Source organism: Pavona decussata, unplaced genomic scaffold, assembly GCF_977016875.1.
Source record: "Pavona decussata unplaced genomic scaffold, jaPavDecu1.1 SCAFFOLD_52, whole genome shotgun sequence".
NCBI classification, from domain to species: Eukaryota; Metazoa; Cnidaria; class Anthozoa; order Scleractinia; family Agariciidae; genus Pavona; species Pavona decussata.
The window spans coordinates 822654-843476 of NW_028145474.1; the positions used below are offsets into that span (position 1 = coordinate 822654).

General features: G+C 38.7%; 3 protein-coding genes across 10 annotated transcripts in view; 1 reads left to right on the forward strand and 2 right to left on the reverse strand.

Annotated features, from left to right (window-relative positions):
- LOC146480786 (uncharacterized) overlaps positions 1-5038 on the reverse strand; it is a 60188-nt gene extending 55150 nt beyond the window's left edge. The window contains exons 1-3 of the mRNA XM_085109128.1: positions 4673-5038; positions 4488-4518; positions 1374-3093 (exon numbers count right to left, since the gene is read on the reverse strand). Of these exons, the coding sequence (XP_084965254.1) occupies positions 1374-2315 (942 nt within the window). The 5' untranslated portion in view covers positions 2316-3093; positions 4488-4518; positions 4673-5038. The remainder of the gene's footprint in view (positions 1-1373; positions 3094-4487; positions 4519-4672) is intronic.
- Positions 1-20823, reverse strand: part of LOC146480785 (uncharacterized) — an 87030-nt gene that overhangs the window by 57452 nt on the left and 8755 nt on the right. The window contains exons 1-2 of one of the 6 annotated variants that reach the window (XM_085109126.1): positions 9466-10772; positions 8002-8238 (exon numbers count right to left, since the gene is read on the reverse strand). The exons of 1 other annotated variant lie outside the window; for it this stretch is intronic. In XM_085109126.1, coding sequence (XP_084965252.1) covers positions 8002-8238; positions 9466-10407 — 1179 coding nt within the window. In that variant the 5' untranslated portion in view covers positions 10408-10772. Of the gene's footprint in view, positions 1-6664; positions 7503-8001; positions 8239-9465; positions 10773-18756; positions 19221-19869; positions 20113-20823 lie in introns of those variants that run through there. 4 more of the 6 variants (XM_085109125.1, XM_085109121.1, XM_085109120.1 and 1 more) reach the window with 4 other exon arrangements.
- The window catches only part of LOC146480789 (uncharacterized), a 64073-nt gene that overhangs the window by 29910 nt on the left and 13340 nt on the right, over positions 1-20823 (forward strand). Inside the window, exons 1-3 of one of the 3 annotated variants that reach the window (XM_085109132.1) lie at positions 13542-14566; positions 15804-16046; positions 16933-17667. In XM_085109132.1, the coding sequence (XP_084965258.1) occupies positions 13628-14566; positions 15804-16046; positions 16933-17154 (1404 nt within the window). In that variant the 5' untranslated portion in view covers positions 13542-13627 and the 3' untranslated portion in view covers positions 17155-17667. Of the gene's footprint in view, positions 1-13541; positions 14567-15803; positions 16047-16932; positions 17668-20823 lie in introns of those variants that run through there. The other 2 variants (XM_085109131.1, XM_085109133.1) reach the window with 2 other exon arrangements.

Here is a 20823-nt window from a genome sequence, read left to right on the forward strand (position 1 = left end):
GATGTCGTGGATCAGCATAAACGGGTGAATAAGAAATTTACTGATCAGATCACTGACCAAGGAACCAGAAGAGCCTGGGTACGAGCTTATCCATAGTCCCTGTTTCTGCTGGTCAGCGGTTGTAAGACTAGATAACAAATGTGGTACTTTTAGGGCCGAGACAGTCTCGTATCCAGAGTCCTCAGGGCCTTTGGCCAGCGGTTGGTCCCCTGGAGAGAATAATGAATACTGGGATTATTTTACCGCAGAAATCCAGCGGTAAAAAGTGCCAGTAAAGGGAGGAGCCGTTAGCGGGGCAACAAATAGAAAAATTGAAATTTTACCGATTTCCAAGAGTCTCTCCTGGCAACCAACCGCTGGACAAAGAGCCTGTAGGTACGAGATTAGGGCCGAGACAATCTCGTACCCAGAGTCCTCAGGCTCTTTGGCCAGCAGTTAGTCGCCATGAGAGACTCTGGGGACATCGAAGTTTATTACCGCAGGATTTCTGCGGTAAAACAATGGAAACCGTTACGGAACAGCCAATCACAAAAATGAAATTTTTTCGATGTCCCCAGAGTCTCTGTCCTGGCGCCCACCCGCTGACCAAAAAGTCTTGAGGACTCTGGCTACGAGATTGGGGCCGAGACTGTTCTAAATAAAGTTAGCAGCGGAAATTAAACCGAGTATTCTGTACAGATAATAAAATTTCTATGAATTGGAGAAAGCATTCAGAATGTGCCATAGTTACAAAAGGCCGACACATATTTTATAAAAAGCAGCTAATTAATGACAGCTCTGAAAAGGCAAAGGGGGGGAGGGGGGGAATGGAACGAAGGTAAAATTATTTGTACGACGTTTTAATTATCTCTGAAATATGACATTGAAACTATGATTTTTCATGCAAATTAAAGTCACGGCCAGCTCCGAACACACAGCTGGTATTTATTTAAATTAATTTATTCTTTTCATCTTTGTTAATTTTCTTTTCTTCTTTCTTTTTTTTTTTCCTAATTTAAGTAAAGGTGCTTCGCGTCTAGCCATCACCGTTGTCCATTGTGATCCATGGTGAGTGATTTCAGCGTTCGAGAATAGTGCTGCTGGGTTAAGACAAACCGGCTTAAAGGATCATTCTCTCTATGTACTCTGTTTAAATTTCATCATCATGTAAAAATGCCCTTCGTTCGAAATTAATTAATCACGTTATTCCGTCGTTCTCCACCTCATTAAGAATAATACTAAGAGCAACTGACGGAAAGAACAGTGGGCGACAAAAAATATTGCGTATAAACGTAAAATAAACGGTCGGGCAGATATCTTTCGTGTCTTGTCTTTATACTATAACGGCCGTATGGTATCTCAAGAAAAATATAAAGAAATTGAACAAAACTAACCATTTCTTTTCCAAAACAGGTCACAAACAATTCGATAACTTCGTCGTTATCACTAGCAATGAAAATTTTTCTTGGCTGCGACAGAGTTTCAAGGATTGCTCGGGCACTCTTAACCCAACTCATTAAAGGTGGCAATCTTTGCTCAATTGTTTCCATCCAATGATCTGTACCTCGAACATGGACTCCTAAAACGCTGTACCCAGCCAGATATCGATGATAAAATTTGCTAATTTTCTCCGTAATTCTTGAATTAGGTTTAACGTACTGTTTAATCAGCTTGTTTATTCTCATTCGTTCCTTTGTGGTTATCAGTGGGCTGTCTTCAAATCCCGCAACCTTAGATCGATTTTCAAAACTGCTGTGCATAATCGGACGCAGTTCAGGAAAAATCTGAAATAAATCGCCCACATTTTCTACAATCAATGGACACAAAACTCTTTCAGCTTGTGACTCCAGTCCACGATTAACAGGCTCAAAATACCAGTTCCATGAATTTACCCTCCGATCTCTCGAGCAAAGTGAGTTACATGCTCGCCAAACCACAACTGGTCGGTCACTTCCCACAGCACGGCATAGCATAATATGATCCAAGGTTAGGAGAAGAAAAGCTGCAAACCCTAAGTTACTACAATCTGCGATGGCTGGATCCACGACACAAACTGAAGAATGAGAAGAATCTTTACCAAAGTTTGTCCTTGTTGCAGCCAGGTATCCATTTGATCTCACGAGAACTTTTAACACATCTTCATTCGTGGTTAACAAACTTGTGTTGATAATCTGACCTTTTGATGCAGGAGCGAAATGGCGCAATGTTTCATCACGCGATTGGTTATATGTATACACTAAAAAGAGCGAAACGGCAAAGATTATTAATGAAAATACCCGATATCGACAAAGGAGACGAAAAACATCGAGGCGCCTCAACCATCGTAAAGACGTCATTATTGCCGGCTCGTGTCAAGTTGCTGTGACGCTCAATATATCAATCCACAAAATGATAATCTCACCATTCTGACCATTCTAATTCCTGTGGAGCTTACTATTAAAACGTGTGGCTGTTTTGGCAACTTATTTCTTCCAGGAGAATCCAAGAGGTACGCTCACCGTCGCCTTCTTTTATCGATAGGGACCTTTAGCATTTGATTTTTCAAGGCGACGGCGACGTCTGTGACCGATTAAGACTGGGGTGGAGTCTGCGTTTTACCCGCCGAAATAGAAAACATTTAGCTTTTCGCGACGGCAACGTCTTGAAAACTTGAGGGCTAAACCCAAAGGCCTAAAAGATGAACTTATTAAAAAGCATACGGGAATTGCTTTTATCTTACTTGGTTATGGAAACAACGTCGTTTCAGATACTGAGTTTGTCCTACTTTATGACGCTTATCAATCCAAAAATCCAGATCAGTTTTAACCACCAGCAATACGATCCGTTCAATCTCGATGACATCGATTTAGCCGAATGTAAACAGCGATGCCACTAGCTGCCTCCTCCTCTCTATTCTTGGACTTGAATTTTCGTCGAAGCAATTCCCAGCGTTCTCTAACTCCTCTCTTATCGTTGATTCGAAACTGTGGCCAATATGTGATTTAACTTTTCAGCCATCCCCAAATCCCACGCATTTCCCGGCTGACGCTTCCTTTCTTGAAGGAAAATAGATCGCTGACAATCATTTCTCTGAGCATCAACACGTCGTGTTGGTCGGTGTGCGACAAATGCAGACTGCAGACTTGCAGACTTGCAGACCTGCAGACTTGCAGACTTGCAGACTTGCAGACTTGCAGACTTGCAGACTTGCAGACTTGCAGACCTGCAGACTTGTAGACTCAACATACTGGCCTTTCCCAATTCACTTTAACAATAATACTGTGTAACCCCCGCCATTCCATATCATGTGCTGTCCGCTTGGTACGCTTTGATACTTGGCTACTTTCACGATTGTCCTTTTAGGAATATTTAAAAATTCTTACGTGCGCCAGTTTTGAGAAAACGTTGTCAAAATATATAGCAAACAGCATGATAATACGGGCTAGGTTCTGACAAAAATACAATTTTAGTGATTTTTTTTTTTATTTTCTAAAATATAAGGATCGGGTAAACTCTCCGACGAACGAGGCCTTTTGCATTGAATTTATCGGGTAAAGAACGCCTGGCAAGAACGAATTAGCTGCACAGCGTTATTAAAAAGACATTAATAATTGGTTATCGAGATATCCGAGTTCAAAGTTAGAATAGCAAAAAAATTAAGTAGACGTGTTGCTCAAGTGGTCGCCCTGCCAAAGTTAGTTTGAATTTAAAAATTCCTGCGCGAGATTTTAGCTCTTAAAATTTCGTAAACAACACATGCCTCCACTGGGGATTATATCACTCGATCGTACTAAATGCCGCGAGCTAGTGAATCAGCAACACTCCATGGAATCAACAACACTAGCATATAACTCTCGTTAAATTCCAAGTTGCGAAAATCCGGAAGTTTGCAGGTCGGCAAGTCTTCACGGTTGTCCTCAGTAGCCAAGTAGCCTTCGGCGTACTTAGCGGACAGTGCATCTGATGATGTGGAATGGCGGAGGTTACACAATATTATTTTTAAAATGAATTGGAAAAGGCCAGTATGTTGGGTCCATCAAGTCTGCAAGTCTGCAAGTCTGCAGGTCTGCAAGTCTGCAGGTCTGCAAGTCTGCAAGTCTGCAGGTCTGCAAACCTGCAGGTCTGCAGTCTGCATTTGTCGCACACTGCGTGTTGGTCGGTCCACTCCATCGGCGCTCTATATAAATAAAGAATAAAACAGGAATGATCAAACAAAATTTATTCCCGCCGTACATTTGAGTTCCGTCAGTGGTGAGCTTTCGTTCTGCAAGGCCGTGAGTTCAGTAAAATTTCAGCCAGCTGCTTGAGACCACCGAGCTTTTCTACTCAACATCATTTTCACTTTGTAGTTATCGTAACGAGGTCAAAATTGTGGAAAGTCGTAATCTCTCATGGTTACTCAAAGCCACCGACCAACTATTCACCTAGAAAGTTATATATCTTCGTAAAAGTAGGATTTATCGAGTTGTTTTATCAGATTTTGCGTAAACTTACTCGTGAATGAACTTATAATACAAGCTGTTTAATACCTTCGTTCGCAGTCCCAGCCATGCCGTAGACCTGAAAGTAACACGAACAGTTTTAACCGATTATTTAGCCTAAAAGCAAACTTAAATTTTAATTCCATAATGCCTAGTTTATGTTGAAGCTTTCGGAAACAAAATAAGGTTGAAATAGAAGATAAATACTGTATAAAAGAAAAAAATGTACTCACGTTTTGAAGACAACGTGAACCTTGCTGTTCTCACGTCCGCGCGGAGAGAGGACGGCTGCCAGTCAAAATGTGAAACGTCTACCGCAAATAAAACTGACTTCCGGTCGCCGTAGTCGTCGCAAAAATCTGAGTTGCTAAAGGTCCCTATTCATCATCTTTAGTGAGAGGTGAACCGAGGGACAGACAAGGGGTAGTTCACAAGATCAAATGCTGCGAATGCCAGGCCACTTATATTGGTAAGATAGGCAGAAATTTGAACACTAGACTAACTAAACACAAACTAGCGACTAGAAATGATAACTGATCAACAATAACATTGCGGAACACCATTTACAAACGAACCAGCGAGTCGAATGGTATTTTGCAAAGAATGGTCACGAAAATGTCACGAAAGCTAAGACCTGAGACCCTAAGACACGAAGGCCTAAGACTTCTTGAAAACTAAGACCCCTTGAAAACTAGTTCAAGATTCAGGCCTCAGGTGCTTCTACACTTCGAGTCGGTTTTCGCACTTGAAAAACACTATTCGAAAATAATTCATGGCTAGTTGACATTGCTTAAATACATTTCGAGTCACGGCTTTCGAAAATAAATTTTTACTTAAACTTAATTCAGTCTTTAACACAGCTTCCGTGCGCAGCAGAGAATTGTTTCGAAATGCTGCGTTTCGAGGGAAAGACCGTTTTAACTATCAGGCTGGAAAATGCTGCGGTTATGGAAAAAAATATATGACAAATAATCCAAAACGGCTAAACTCAAATGCCTGAAGTTCAGTTTACCTCTTTCGAGCGGCTCTCGTGCGTGACTTTCGGTCATATTCTTCAGGACATAATTCACTACTAGCGACATAGCGGCAAATTGAGTGCGCATGCTTGTCACGCATGGGCAATCTTACTCGGCAAAATGGCGGCGATTTTAAAATTCCCATTGCTTGTTCTTATTTCGCTTGGATAAGCCCAAATCAAAGTAGATAAGGTTGTCGCTTTCAGGAAAGGTTCCTTCGAACTTCCTCTATCACATATCTTATTCAACAAGAAAATATTGTGGTAACAGGTGTGTCAAATGCTGATATATTTTTAAAACATTTTATACAATTTTATACTATATATTCAATAATCTTAGAAACATTGTAAATAGTATCTTTCTCATCTTTTTCAGTATTTTCATTTATCATTTTCATTACTTTTTCTTTTTATTATTATTATTACTATTTTATTTTGTGACTATTCCTGTAAAGTAGCTGGTTAGCTAAGTGTTTAGTCACGTTAATAAACTTACTTACTTACTTAGTTACTTACTTACTTATTTGGCGATTGAAGTGGAGCATTCGTAATCGATTCCCGCTTGAATCACAAATCTGCGGAGCATACCCACTCATTTTGCCGCTGTGTCACTACTACCCTACACAGCAAGCGTTTCTGTTTGTGCATTTTTCGCTTTTTGACCGCGGGAAAATAAGGACGAGAGCGAAAAACGGAGGAGGGGGAGGGGAGAGGAGGCCCCCTTTCGCGCGCATCGAAAATACGGAAATCGGCTTTTTAGTACAGAAAACTCTATGGAAACCCTTGTTTCGCAGGCAAAATTCACTGCACGCGGTAGTGATCATTCTGTTGGCAGAAAACCACATTTCCAAACAGAATTTCAGAAAAAATGGAAAGAAATTCTGAAACAATGTAGTTGTGCAAATCTACTGTTCCGCCTAGCATTGTATTTGGTATCCCGATTGGCATTATCTCTAATTATCTCTGCTCCGGCGAAAAGACACAATAAACGCTGATACGTACTTCCCTCTAGCTTATTGAGTCTATCCTTCATTTATTCCGAGCTAGACACAAAAAGTAAAAACTGAAAATCATCGGCCGCGCGCGTACTACTAGAGTTGTTTAGCAAGGGCGAAATATTTTCACGAAAAAGTGTATTTTGAGTTTGAACGAACTTTGTGGTACAAAAATGCAACCCGGTTTCTTTCATTTTTTTTAATTCAATATTTTGTTTTCAACTTCATGTTCAAATTAAAACAGTTTATTTTTACGACTTACAATAATGAAAGATATGGAGAAGGGGAAGATATAGTTATACTAATTATCTGCTCTTTTGAATTAGGTTACCATTCTTTTCCTAAAATAAAAAAGAAAACATAACAAAAGAGAGCCAAACGAGGAAACACTAAGTAATATAGATGCTAAAAAGGTCGCTGTGGCAGTGATTGAGCAAATATTGGTAGCGAATAGATATAGAGTATCATTCCGGTAAAAGCATCCAATAATTGTTGGGAAAAATGAGATTTTGTTTATTCTGAAAGACCGAGGATTTAGGTGCTGTAAGGATGAATTTCGGGTGGTGTAATTGTGTAACGATCAACACAATTAGCACAGAACTCGGATTATTTTTTTGTTAAATGCATATAGACCTTATGGAAAAATGGTTGACATTTTAATATTCTTAACTTTTGTTTGCAAGTTAGCCTCACTAAACTCGTGATAGATCTTGAGTTTAAAAATCAAAAGAATATTTCACCGTGAACGAGGTTAGTGAGGCTAATTTGAATGCAGACAAAAGAATTTTAAAATGTCGACCATTTTTGCATAGGGTCTGTTGTGCCAACTTTTCAGTGACCTTTCAAAAAACCTTTTGCTCCTTCCAAATTAACGAATATTCCCTTAGCTGCATTTGGACAAGCACTTGTTGCAAAGTTCCTCAGAAAACATTTCATCGTTTCCATTAGTCCCGCGTAACCTATTTTTTCCATTAAATCTTTTTCATCAGCTTCTTCTTGCTCCGTTTTCCTTGGTTCATGGATTTTAGATCTTTTGTTAACCGTTTCTTGCTCCTGTAGATTGAAGAAATCTGTTTTCAATTCGTAAATTAACAAAGAAGGAATAATAGACATTATTCCAAAATGGCTACCATTTTAATACTATTTTGTAGGTGTTCAAATTAGCCCTTCTTACATCGTTCTTAAGCTCAAAATCAAAAGAATATTTTACTTTGAATGAGGCAAGAAGGGCTAATTTGAATGCAAACAAAGGAATGTTAAAATGGGAGCCATTTTGGAATAAGGTTTATAGCTAAAGGCTCTGAGTTGCTACCAGAAACAGAACATGAGGGACGATTTTTGAAATAGGAGAAATAGTGCTACAAGCGTAGTAAAAGGGGTAAGACTATTGTAGTGGGTTGTTGGAATTCCTTACAATGTGAAATAACCCAATGATCTATTACATTTTGTATAGAATTTTTGATCTAAAAATTTGTCGTGTCTGTGTTTTTTATGTAATTTCATATTTGCGTTTTTAATGATTTTGATTGATTTAAAAAAAAAGTGCCCTTACAGTCGTTTTATCCATGAAGTAGCTTCTCATATGTGGGTTGAAGTAACTTGCAAGCGAGGCTACGCTGGACTCGGTATGTAAGAAGTGATCACACTTGGCTAACAGCAGAATATCCATCAGCACTTGAGTACCCAATACACGCTCATATGGGTCAGCGGGGTTGTCCGGAAATTCAAAAAAATGCGGAGCATCTTCACTGTGGTAGCTTTCTGCTCTGATAGCTTTGGTGAAAACAACCTGAGTACAAAAACACATACAGTATATAGAACACTTCGCGGGTAAATGGTTTCACGAAACACTTGTGGGTGGAATTTCCTGATCCAATCACTGACCGAGGAGTTAGAAGAGCCTGGGTACAAAGTTATCGAGAACCTCGGTTTGTTTTGGTCAGCGGTTGTAAGCCTTTTGTAAGAAGTTCAGCAGACATTTAGTGAAAAGCAGATAATTGACAGCAGCCCCACATTTCATGAATTAAAAATAAGGAAGACGAAAAAAGCAAAGAGGAACTAAAGAAATAAAGTAACAAAGAAAACGTTACAAAAGCCGCTATGAAGTGAGAACGGAAAATTATTTCAGGGAAACCCAACGAGGATATTACAAAATTGGGTAAAAAATGTTATTTCTTTCTTCCCACGTCATTCATGGCCTTTGAAAAAACAAATTTATGTACGCTAGCACAGTTTGGCCGGTTCAGATTCTGTAGCTGAAACTTTATATTACCGAAAATGTTAATGTTAATGGTTAAGGAACGGAATATTATTCCTTGAATTTTCCAGCTGCTGTCGACTTTCAGCGACATGTTTGCCCCTCAGAAAACAAAAGAGATTAGTTTTCGAGCGTCGGGAAATTTTGAGGAGACCTTTCGCTAGAAGAAACGGTAATTTTCTCCCGCTCAATTTAATCCGAATTTCTGTGGCGGGTGATGTCTTTCCTAACAGATATTCCAGCGAAACGAGACATAATGGGTGCATGGCGCCTGTTATTTGCATAATGTTTTTAAATGGGATAATTTGACGCAACAAATTAAAGATGTAGTCATAGCCAACTCCACACACAGCTGCCATATTAAAATTACTTTATTCTATTTTCTAACAGTGTTTCGCATTTAGCCATCACCATTGTGATCCATGGTGAGTGATTTCAGTTTTCGGACTGATAAAGTGCTGCTGGGTTATTTAAAGATGAGAATCATTCTCCCTTTATCCTCCTTTATATTTCGTTCTAATTTCCTCATCATGAATAAAAATGACCACTATGCCTTTAATTCGTTATTAACTTATTTCGTCGGTGTCAAGCTCATTAAGAATAAATTAAACTACTAACACTGTACGTCGACTTCCTGTATAATATAAACATAGAAATATAGGGCTCGGCAGATGTTTGTCGTGTCCGTTGAAAACGTGTTTTAGTATTTAACTGCCATGTGGTATCTATAAAAAGTTATACGAAATAGATAAAACTCACCATTTCTTTTCCAAAAAAGGTCACAAATTTTTCAATGACTTCGTCGTTGTCACTAGCAATGAAAATTTTTCGTGGCTGTGGCAGAGTTTCAAGGATTGCTTGTGCACTCTTAACCCAACTCATTAAAGGTGGCAATCTTTGCTCGTTTGTTTCCATCCAATGATCTGTACCTCGAACATGGACTCCTAAAACACTGTACCCAGTTAGATATCGATGATAAAATTTGCTAACTTTGTCCGTAATTCTTGAATTAGGTTTAACGTACTGTTTGATCAGTTTGTTTATTATCATTCGCTCCTTTGTGGTTATTATTGGGCTGTCTGCAAATCCCGCAACCTTAGATCGATTTTTAAAACTGTTGTTTAGAATAGGTTTTAGTTCTGGAAAAGTCTCAACAAAATCTTCCACATTTTCTACAATCAATGGACACAAAACTCTTTCAGCTTGTGTCTCCAGTCCACGATTAACAGGTTCGAAATACCAGTTCCATGAATTCACCCTGCGATTTCTCGAGCAACCCGAAAAACATGCTCGCCAAACAACAACTGGTCGGTCACTTCCCACAGCACGGCATAGCATAATATGATCCAATGTTATCAGAAGAAAAGCCGCAAATCCTAAGTTACTACAATCTGCGATGGCTGGATCCACGACACAAACTGAAGAAGGAGAAGAATCTTTACCAAAGTTTGTCCTTGGTGCAGCCAGGTATCCATTTGATCTCACGAGAACTTTTAACACATCTTCATTCGTGGTTAACAAACTTGTGTTGATAATCTGACCTTTTGATGAAGGAGCGAAATAGCGCAATGTTTTATCACGCGATTTGTTATATGTATACACTAAACAGAGCGAAATGGCAACGATTATTAACAAAAATATCCGAGATCGACAAAGGAGACGAAAAACATTGAAGCGCCTCAACCATCGTGAAGACATCATTATTGCCGGCTTGTATTGCAGTGACGCTCAATATATAGTCCCCAAATTAAAATGGTAATTACCCCAAGAGTCCCTGTTTGACATTTCTGCCTAAGGTGTTTCGCTGCGAAACTTAGACACACTGCGGAAGTTACCCAAAATAACAAATGTTCTCATTGCTTATTTATCTCCAAAAGTATAACTGTCCAAAAGTTAGGCTTCCTGTAGCCGGTCTTCTTTAGTCAAATTAATGTCGAATCTGGCGCAAAGAAAAGGAAAATTAAAAATAAAATAAAATAAAAATGGAAAACAGACGGCAGTGGCTATTGCTTTAGGCTCTGGTCACTTGAGATGTGCTTTTGTATTTATCTCTGACGAAATGCTGGGTGCCATTATCCGCCGTTGTTCGGGAAATGAGCCCGCGATCACCCCCGACTCTTCTCGGGGAGGAAATCCGGACCCGAGGGAGCGGGATTGGAGCCGAACAAAATTCCAGCTACTCTAAACTGTAAATATAGCAGTCAAACAAGGAAATGGAGTTCTGTTCTCACGCTCTTCAATGACAGATCTGAATTCACAATTTATTCAGGCCATTCTGCTGGAGGTTAAACACGGCTACCATTACAGTAAACGTATAAGAGTTTGGTCAACTTTGAACCCTTCACCTAGACTATAAACGGACAATCTTGTACCCAGAGTCTTCAGGCTTTTTGGTCAGCGGGGCAACGCCGGGAAGCCTGAAGACTCTGGGTACGAGATTGATAAACGGACGGACTATAACAAAGTTTAAAATTATTTTTATGAGTCCATTTTAAGTTTCATCTATCCGCGTGATCAAAAATTACAACCGTTATAAACACTACAACGTTGGTAAATGGTCATTACAAATCTTCTCGTATCACGATTGTAATTTCACGGCAAACTTGAATATTTGGGTCAAAAGAGTTTCTTATTACAGCGGTTATCAATAACACGCGACCCATCGCCTTCAAAAAGACTCCGATAAAGTTGCGTTTTGGTGGACGCCAATCATAAAAAAGCCGTTGAAATTATTTTGAATTCTAAGATCATTTCAAGGCAACAGAGTAAGAAATTGGTAGTTTTATCCGCTGACAGAGGTTAAACTTTATGAAAATTGATTTCCAAGCCAGTTTATATAAAAGAACGGGCATTGTTTAGATGAAGCCGTATTTTTTTAAACATTTGAAATCGCTACCCGTAACAATTTTGCAAAATCAGCGGACGCGTGCAAGTGAGCAAAATATCACTTGCAGTGAAAATTTAAATTTTAAATTCAAAAGTGCCTTTTATTTTCCCTTGATCTGGCTCGGAAATGAATTTAAATAAAGTTTACCTGCTCTTAGCGAGGTAAAATTCTTAGTTTCTTACGTGTTACCTTGGAATCTTGTCAGAATTAAAAATAATTTCAACGGCCTTTCTTTGATTGACGTCCCCCAAAACGAAACTTTATCCAACTCTTTTGAAGACGGTAGGTCTCGTGTCATTGGTAACCGCTGTAAGATCTACGGTCGTTAGCGTCAATCTCTTCTCTCTATTTTACAATTACTTTTTAAAGACATTTTATTTTCTTTGTCAAATTCGCACAGAGCTATAGAGGCTCAAAGTGGGCCAAAATCCCGAATGTTTGGTTTAACCAACCTATGGAAGTTGATCCGGTCATTTGGCCACCGTAATAGAATCGAAGGGCCGCCGACTATAAAACTATAGAACATTGTTACCGAAAATTTAATTTTTACTTTCTACAATTGCGACTTAACTTCGAAATTCGCTTTGGAACTGAGCACAACTTGCTTCTCAGACTTTAAATGGCCTTATCACGGTTTTCGACGCCATTTTGACGAGTAGGCTAACAGGCTTGAAATAACAGGGTTTGTATGGAAATCCGATGTCAAATAATTTTCATAAAACATCGCTTCTGAAAAATTCATGAATTGGATACTTTTGGCTCTAGGAAAAGGACTTTAAGGAAAAAATTTGGAGGGATGTAGCTGTGCCAGAAAGCGTCCAGGCGTTTTTTGAGCTTTCCATACATTTGTCTGTATGGCCGAACCAGCCGCAAACTGCTACTAAAAACAGTTCGCGGGAAAAAAATAAAGGGAAATGTATGGAAAGTTCCAAACACAACTGGAAGCTTTCTGGTACAGCTACATCCCTCCAATTTTTTTCTTAAAATCCTTTTCATAGTGCCAAAAGTTTCAAATTCATGAATTTTTCAGAGGCGATGTTTTATGAAAATTATTTGAAATCGGATTTCCATCATATACTGTTATTTCAAGCCTGTTTGCCTACTCGTCAAAATGGCGTCGGAAACCGTGATAAGGCCTATTTAATTTAATAAACTCGATGGAAAGCTCGCTTTCAAAATTAGTTTCAAAGCATTAGAAGGGACAATATTTCTGCAACAGTGTTTCTAAGTTTAGATATGCAGGCCATATAAATAGTTCAAAGATAATTGCACCGCTCGTTTATGAGAACAAAACAAGATGTAAACAGAGACTGAAGAGCTGCTTTCAACAAAATACACAGGACTCCGGGTAAGGGAGGCATAGACGATTTTTTTAAACCAAGTGACGGACCATTAGAAAAGTGGTGGGGGGGGGGGGGGGAGGGGGGACCCAAAACATTTGTAATGACCTTTTACGAGCGTTGTAGTGTTTATCTGGTTCTCTCTCCCTCATACATACCCATCTTCCTATGAAAATTTTTTTCAATCTATTTTTGTTTGCGTTGCTATTTTAATGTCGACATCTTATTGGTCAGTTAGAGTAACGTCATTTAATTTTAAACTCAAAATAGCATGGCGTGAACTAAAAAAAGATTAAAAATAATTATCATGAGGCACAGGGATTCGCTCTCTTACCTCATAGTCTCTTGTTTTCGGTCATGCGGATCGAAAAATAAAAAAAATTAGCTCGTAAAAACAATTTTGAACTTTGATAGTTCGTCAGCCAGCTTCATTGCAGGCACAGAAGTTCACGTTGACCAAACTCTAACACATTTGCTGTAATTATAGCCGCGTTTGGCTCCCAGCGAGGATTGCCTCAATAAATTATGGAGATAAAATTATGACAACAGTTATTATTTTGGGTAAGTTCCGTAGTGTGTCTAAGTTTCGCCGCGAAATACCTGCGGCAGGGTTGTCAAACAGGGAATCTTGCGGTAATTACTACTTCATGGATTTATTTATTGAACGTCACAACAACATGAGCCCATAATAATAATGTCTTCGCCATGGCTGAAGCGCCTCGATGTTTTTCGTCTCCTTTGTCGATATCGGGTATTTTTATTAATAATCGTTGCCGTTTCGCTCTGTTTAGTGTATACATATTATCAATCGCGTGATAAAACATTGCGCGATTTCGCTTCAACATCGAAAAGTCAGATTATCAACACAAGTTTGTTAACCTCGAATGATGATGTGTTAAAAGTTCTCGTGAGATCAAATGGATACCTGGCTGCAACAAGGACAAACTTTGGTAAAGATTCTTCTCATTCTTCTGTTTGTGTCGTGGATCCAGCCATCTCAGATTGTAGTAACATAGGATTTGCAGCTTTTCTTCTCCTAACATTGGATCATATTATGCTATGCCGTGCTGTGGGAAGTGACCGACCAGTTGTGGTTTGGCGAGCGTGTTTTTCGGTTTGCTCGAGAGATCGCAGGGTGAATTCATGGAACTGGTATTTCGAACCTGTTAATCGTGGACTGGAGACACAAGTTGAAAGAGTTTTGTGTCCATTACTTGTAGAAAATGTGGGAGATTTATTTCAGATTTTTCCTGAACTGCGTCCGATTCTGAACAACAGTTTTAAAAATCGATCTAAGGTTGCGGGATTTGAAGGCAGCCCAATAATAACCACAAAGGAACGAATGAGAATAAACAAGCTGGTTAAACAGTACGTTAAACCTAATTCAAGAATTACGGACAAAGTTAGCAAATTTTATCATCGATATCTAGCTGGGTACACTGTTTTAGGAGTCCATGTTCGAGGTACAGATCATTGGATGGAAACAAACGAGCAAAGACTGCCACCTTTAATGAGCTGGGTTAAGAGTGCTCGAGCAATCCTTGAAACTCTGCCGCAGCCAAGAAAAATTTTCATTGCTAGTGATAACGACGAAGTTATCGAATTGTTTGTGACCTGTTTTGGAAACGAAATGGTTAGTTTTGTTCAATTTCTTTATATTTTTTTTTTATGATACCACACGGCCGTTATACTATAAAGACAAGACACGAAAGACATCTGCGCGGCCGTTTAATTTATGTTTATACGCAATACTTTTTGCCGCCAACTGTTCTTTCCGTCAGTTGCTTTTAGCTTTATTCTTAATGAGTTGGAGAACGACGGAATAACGTGATTAATTAATTTCGAACGAGCGTCATTTTTATTCATGATGATGAAATTTAAACAGAATACAAAGAGAGAATGATCCTTTAAGCCGGTTTGTTTTAACCCAGCAGCACTATTCTCGAAAGCTGAAATCACTCACCATGGATCACAATGGACAACAGTGGTGGCTAAACGCGAAGCACTGTTACTTAAATTAGAAAAAAAAAAAAAAAAAGAAGAAAAGAAAAGAAAATTAACAAAGATGAAAAGAATAAAGTAATTTAAATAAATACCAGCTGTGTGTTCGGAGCTGACCGTGACTTTAATTTGCACGAAAAATCATAGTTTAAATGTCATATTTCAGAGATAATTAAAACGTCGTACAAATAATTTTTCCTTCACTCCATTGCTGCTATTTTAGTCAGTTTTTTTTTGTTGATTTTATTTTGTTGGTTTCTCTTTGACCTTTTCTTTGCCTTTTCAGAACTGTTATTAATTATCTGCTTTTTATAAAGTATCTGTCGGCCTTTTTTGAGTAAGGCACATTCTGAATTCTTTCTCCAATACATAGAAATTTCATTATCTGTACTGAATACTCGGTTTAATTTACGCTGCTAACTTTATTTAGAACAGTCTAACTCTCGGCCTTAATCTCGTGCCCACAGGCTCTTTGTTCAGCAGTTGGTTGCCAGGAGAGACTCTGGGAAATCAATACAATTTCACTATTTCTATTGGTTGCCTTGCTAACGGCTCCTCCCTTTACTTCCATTTTTTACCGCTGGATTTCTTCTATAAAATCATTCCAGTATTCATTATTCTCTCCAGGGTACCAACCGCTGGCCAAAGGCCCTGAGGACTCTGGGTTCGAGACTGTCTCGGCCCAAAAGCACCACATTTGTTATCAAGTCTTATAACCGCTGACCAACAGAAAAAGAGACTATGAATATGCTCGTAAATAGACTCTTCTGGTTCATTGGTCAGTGATCTGATCAGTAAATTTCTTATTCACCCGTTTATGCTGATCCACGACATCATTTCTTGACATACTATATGTGTTTTGTACTCAGGTTATTTTCACCAAGGCTATCAGAGCAAAACGTTACCACAGTCAAGATGCTCCGCATGTTTTTGAATTTCCGGACAATGCCGCTGACCCATATGAGCGTGTAGTGGGTACTCAAGTGTTGATGGATATTCTGCTGTTAGCCAAGTGTGATCACTTCTTACATGCCGAGTCCAGTGTAGCCTCGCTTGCAAGTTACTTCAATCCACATATGAGAAGTTACTTCATGGATGAAACGACTGAGAGGGTAGCTCTTTTTGTTAAATAATTGAAAACCGTTGAATAAGCGAAGGAGATAAGAAATTACAAAAAACTCACAGACAACACAGATTTTTAAATAAAATTCGGTACAAATATAATACTGCTACAAGAATAGTAAAAGAGGCAAGACTCTATGCTAGTGGGTTGTTGGAATTCCGTACATCAACACTTCCCAGAGTATAGATCGGGTACATAAGGACTGGGAACGAATGAGAATGAGAAAGGGTTGAGGCTGTTTAAGGGAAAGTAAAAACATTTTCTGATAAACAATTATTAAGTTGATCATCTGTTATAGAACATGACTGGTACCCTCAGATCATTATTCAGTCAGCAAATCAGTGTTTAAGCCGCGGATTCCCGATGTGTAGTATGCGTGCATATGGTTGGAGATTCATAGCCTGTTTACTTTATTTCAAAAACTTAAAATTGTTTCAAGTATTGTGTTGTCAATCTAGATGTGGTGTGCGCTGCTCCTAGGACAACTCTCACTGATTAACAAACCTTTCTTGAATGCAGAAATGGATAATCTTTATTTAAGGGTCGGTGGGAACAGCATTTCTGAGTGGGTACACTTTAATACTGAATAATGCTAAAATTACAAACGAAGGATAAAGCTCATTAATTAACATAGTAGAACGGTCTAAGTATCTTTGCCATATTTACTTTACAGTCATATTTCGTATCAGATGACATTTTACCCCTTAACATAAATATGAATATTAAATCATCCATCCCCATGATCTCCTCGCTACCTCGCTTACCAATTGCTCCTATTTCAAAAATATTCCTTGCTGTTTCCAGTAGCAACTAGCCACTAGCTAGTTCCTTGTTTGTTGACTTACGAATTGGAAACAGATTTCTTCACTTTACAGGAAAAAGAAAACGTTCATAAGAGACCTAAAATCCATGAACCAAGGAAAGCAGACCAAGAAGAAGCTGTTGAAAAAGATTTAATGGAAGAAAGATCTGACGAGGCAGTGCTGGAAACGCTAAAATGTTTGCTGAGGAACTTTGCAACAAGCGCCTGTCCAAATGCAGCGGAGGGAATGTTCGTTAATTTGGAAGGAGCAAAAGATTTTTTGAAAGGTTATTAAGAAGTTGACACAATATGCATTTAACAAAAAGAACCCGAGTTTTGTGCTGATGGCCAGCTCAGTATATTGTAAAATTTGAACTGGATTGATCTGGACTGGACTTGACTGGGTTAGTAAAAGATGGATTTTTAAAACACCGATTCGTAAAACGTGGATTTGTAAAACATGGACTGGTAAGAGAAAAAGACAAGTAAAAGACAAAGAAAAAGAAACAATTTTTTTTTGTTTGATTGTTATTACTCACATTTCATTTTTACTGTCCTCAGTTTTTGTCTACCATAAAGTTATTCGAGCCTAAAGAACTGTAGACATAATTCCCCTTTTTATTCTTTCTTATTTTGTCTGTACCGCGACCTAAATATTTTTAAACGTGATCCTGGATAAATATAATTTACCTTATGTCATGAGGTCGCGTTTAACATCAACGTTTATTGTTAGTAACAAAACATGTCTGACGATTGAATTTGTTTGAAATCTGAAAATAAAATAGAAATAAAATTCTCATCGACCGTAGTGCGTAAGGGTAGCCATTCTGATTTCCTTTTTGGTGGTACACCACATGCTTCACGAAAGGCGCTTTCACAAATCTTTTTATTTTTCGTCTCTACTGGCTTAAATTGATGCCAATATTCCTAACGCGTTTTGTCTGTCAATCTATCATTTTTAGTAAGGAAAATGATGAATTGGAATGTAGAGGTCAGAAAGATGATATGATTTTAAGTCTCTAATAAACAACAAACAGTACCAATTGTAACATGTTGTAAATGAGGCTCCAGTCACCTCACTGAACCTAAAAGCCGGTCAGTTAAACATCAGACTGAGCCAGTTTAATGGCCAACGTTCCTTTTAAATACTTTAATCGAATGCTAAATGGTACGAAAATACGATCTTTTATTTTTTTTTTTTCTATGTGCTTTGATCAAAGTTGTTTTCAAAGGCATCATATCCAGCCTAACGTTAGCTATTTATTTTATTTTATTATTCTTTGCCACCAAATTGTAGGAACTAGAAGGAGATTGAAAGGAATTAGGATGGAAAATAAACTGTGGCGAGGCGGTCCACAGAAAGCGAAGAAACGGCCCACCCAAGAGGAATTTTGGCATTAAGAAATTTAACAGTGTCCTTGTAGATAGAGATCCTGGTCGCAGGTTAATTATTGTATATGAGAGAATTTTATTTATTTGCTTGATCAAGTGTTTATGTTGTTCTCGTATGAAAATCGAAAAGCGCACGACGGGAGACTGGTGATAGTAGGGCTGTGACGTCACTCACAGGAGCGCTAGTCTCTTGATTTCTCTATTCCTCAGTTGCTTTCCGTGTGCAGAGAAAGAAAACTGTTTGGAGAGAAAATACGAATGGGATTGTTCAATACTCAGAATGCAACAGCTGAGGAATAGAGAAATCACGAGACTGGCGTTCCTGTATTGATGTAACGGCCCTGATATCGTTAGTCTGCCGTCTTGCGCGGTATTGTACCCAACCAGAAGTGAAATTTGAGACCTTTATACGCCTCAAAAGGGGGTAGAAAATTTGATAAGTATTTTTTTCGACTTTTATACGAAAACAGCATGAAGATTTGATCAAGCAAATAAAAAACAAATTCTGTCATTTAATAGTGAAGCGAAAACACAAGCAAAGCGAACACACGAAAAAGCGGTGTCGACAACGAGAATGTAGCAGGAGAAAATATTCCCCTTCCTCCCCCACCTCTTAGTGTCCTTACTCATTCAAACTCATTTTATTTTCCACACACATCTTTATGAGGAAAACAAAGAACTTTTGTGAACAGGCTAAGCACCAAAGTACTCAGGTTCTTTTATTTCAATACAGAGTTTTTACAGTTTTCAATGACCTTTCAAAAAACCTTTTGCTCCCTCCAGATTCACGAATATTCCTTTAGCAGCATTTGAACAAGTGCTAGTAGCATAATTCTTCAGAAAACACTTCATTACAAGCTTTTCTGTTTCATCAGTCTCTTCCTTGTGCTGATCTTGTTCATCAGGAGCTTCTTGGTTTTCCTTTCTCTCTCTGTTTGTTCTACTCTCCTTACCAACCCTTCCTTGTTCCTGCAGATTGAAGTTATTCGCTTTCATAAGATAACTTAGCATAAGATCGTTTAGCTTACACAAACACGATTTATTTCCATTTTAAACGGATAATGAGAAAGCCCGGCCGAGGAATAAGGAGTTGTGTAAGTGCGGGTGGGGGGGGGGGGGGAGGGGGCGGGAGAGAAGGTTGAGCGGGGGCGCTACTGCAAGGAATTATTGACCCCATCTCGGAGTAAAATCATGACGTCATTTTCTAGACCGGTTTTCAAGTTTCAGAAGAATGAGAAGCAGAGAATCGCGCCGAATGTGGGATGAAAGGTAAATTTTGGTTTAAGGTTTCTTTCTCTGTTTTTCATTTGAAGGCCACGCTCTTCTACGAAGCTTTCTTAAAAGGTCATGCTTATTTTTAGACGATAAGAAGTCCAAACAAAACCCAGTTTCAGACTCAAATGGCAATGACTTAATTTAAGAACATAAAGAGATAAAAAAACCCGAAATAACTATACAGCTTCTAAAAGGTGGGGTGATGAGGGGGAAGGGAGGTATGTGAGAGGGGGCAGAGAGGGATTTATTGAGTTGCAAATTGAACGGTTTAATGTTTTGCTGGGTGTAAAGAGTTGGAAAACTTTTAACTTATCTATTTGGTTGGTAAGTGACTAAATCAGACCTTTAAAAGCATTTCATCCATGAAGTAGCTTCTCATATGTGGGTTGAAGTAACTTGCAAGCGAGGCTACACTGGACTCGGTATGTAAGAAGTGATCACACTTGGCTAACAGCAGAATATCCATCAGCACTTGAGTACCCAATACACGCTCAAATGGGTCAGCGGGGTTGTTCTTGAATTTAAAGGCATGCGGGGGAGTTTCGCTGTGGTAACGTTTTGCTCTGAATGCTTTGATGAAAACAACCTGTGGCGGAAGAGATACCAAGAGGATTTATAAACCATACTAAACACTTAATGACTGATCCCAAGGGAAACATAATTTTTTCCTGAAAATACACTGTTAACTGGTTTCCCGAGGGATCAGATTATTTATATAACACAACAGAGACATAAAATGGATCAAATGTGGAACAAATTATCAGTTTATCGACAAATGGCGCTAAAAAATGTCTAACGCAATGTCATGAATATTGCTAACTGAAACATTGGCACTGGAAGTTTTAAATGTTGAGAAGGCTGAACTTTTTGCACATTTTTCAAGTCTAATATTAATGGGACGACGAAGGCCTAGTTGTTGGAAAGGCGATTAACGCTAATCCCCGGTTAAAAGTTAACCGAGGATTTGATCTCGCTCATTAAAAAGCTGATTTTTAGCTAAAGGTAAACAAAAATCTTAGTTAACACTGAAGGGCAAAAATCTTTTGGAAAAATAGTTATTGATTAGTAATTGAACTCGAATCAAACTTCACGTTAACCCGGGATTAACTTAATCCGGCTTTGAACAACTGGGCCCAATTCTTTTTTTCGTGAAAGATCCGCAAAGCGCGGAAGAGGGCCATTGCACAGAACGACAAAGAAAAACAAAACTCTGAAAACCGAGCTGAATCTTACAGCAACATCATGCATGCCACCCTCAGTGACCCACGCTCTGTTCACGTGCAAAAGCAGTCAATAT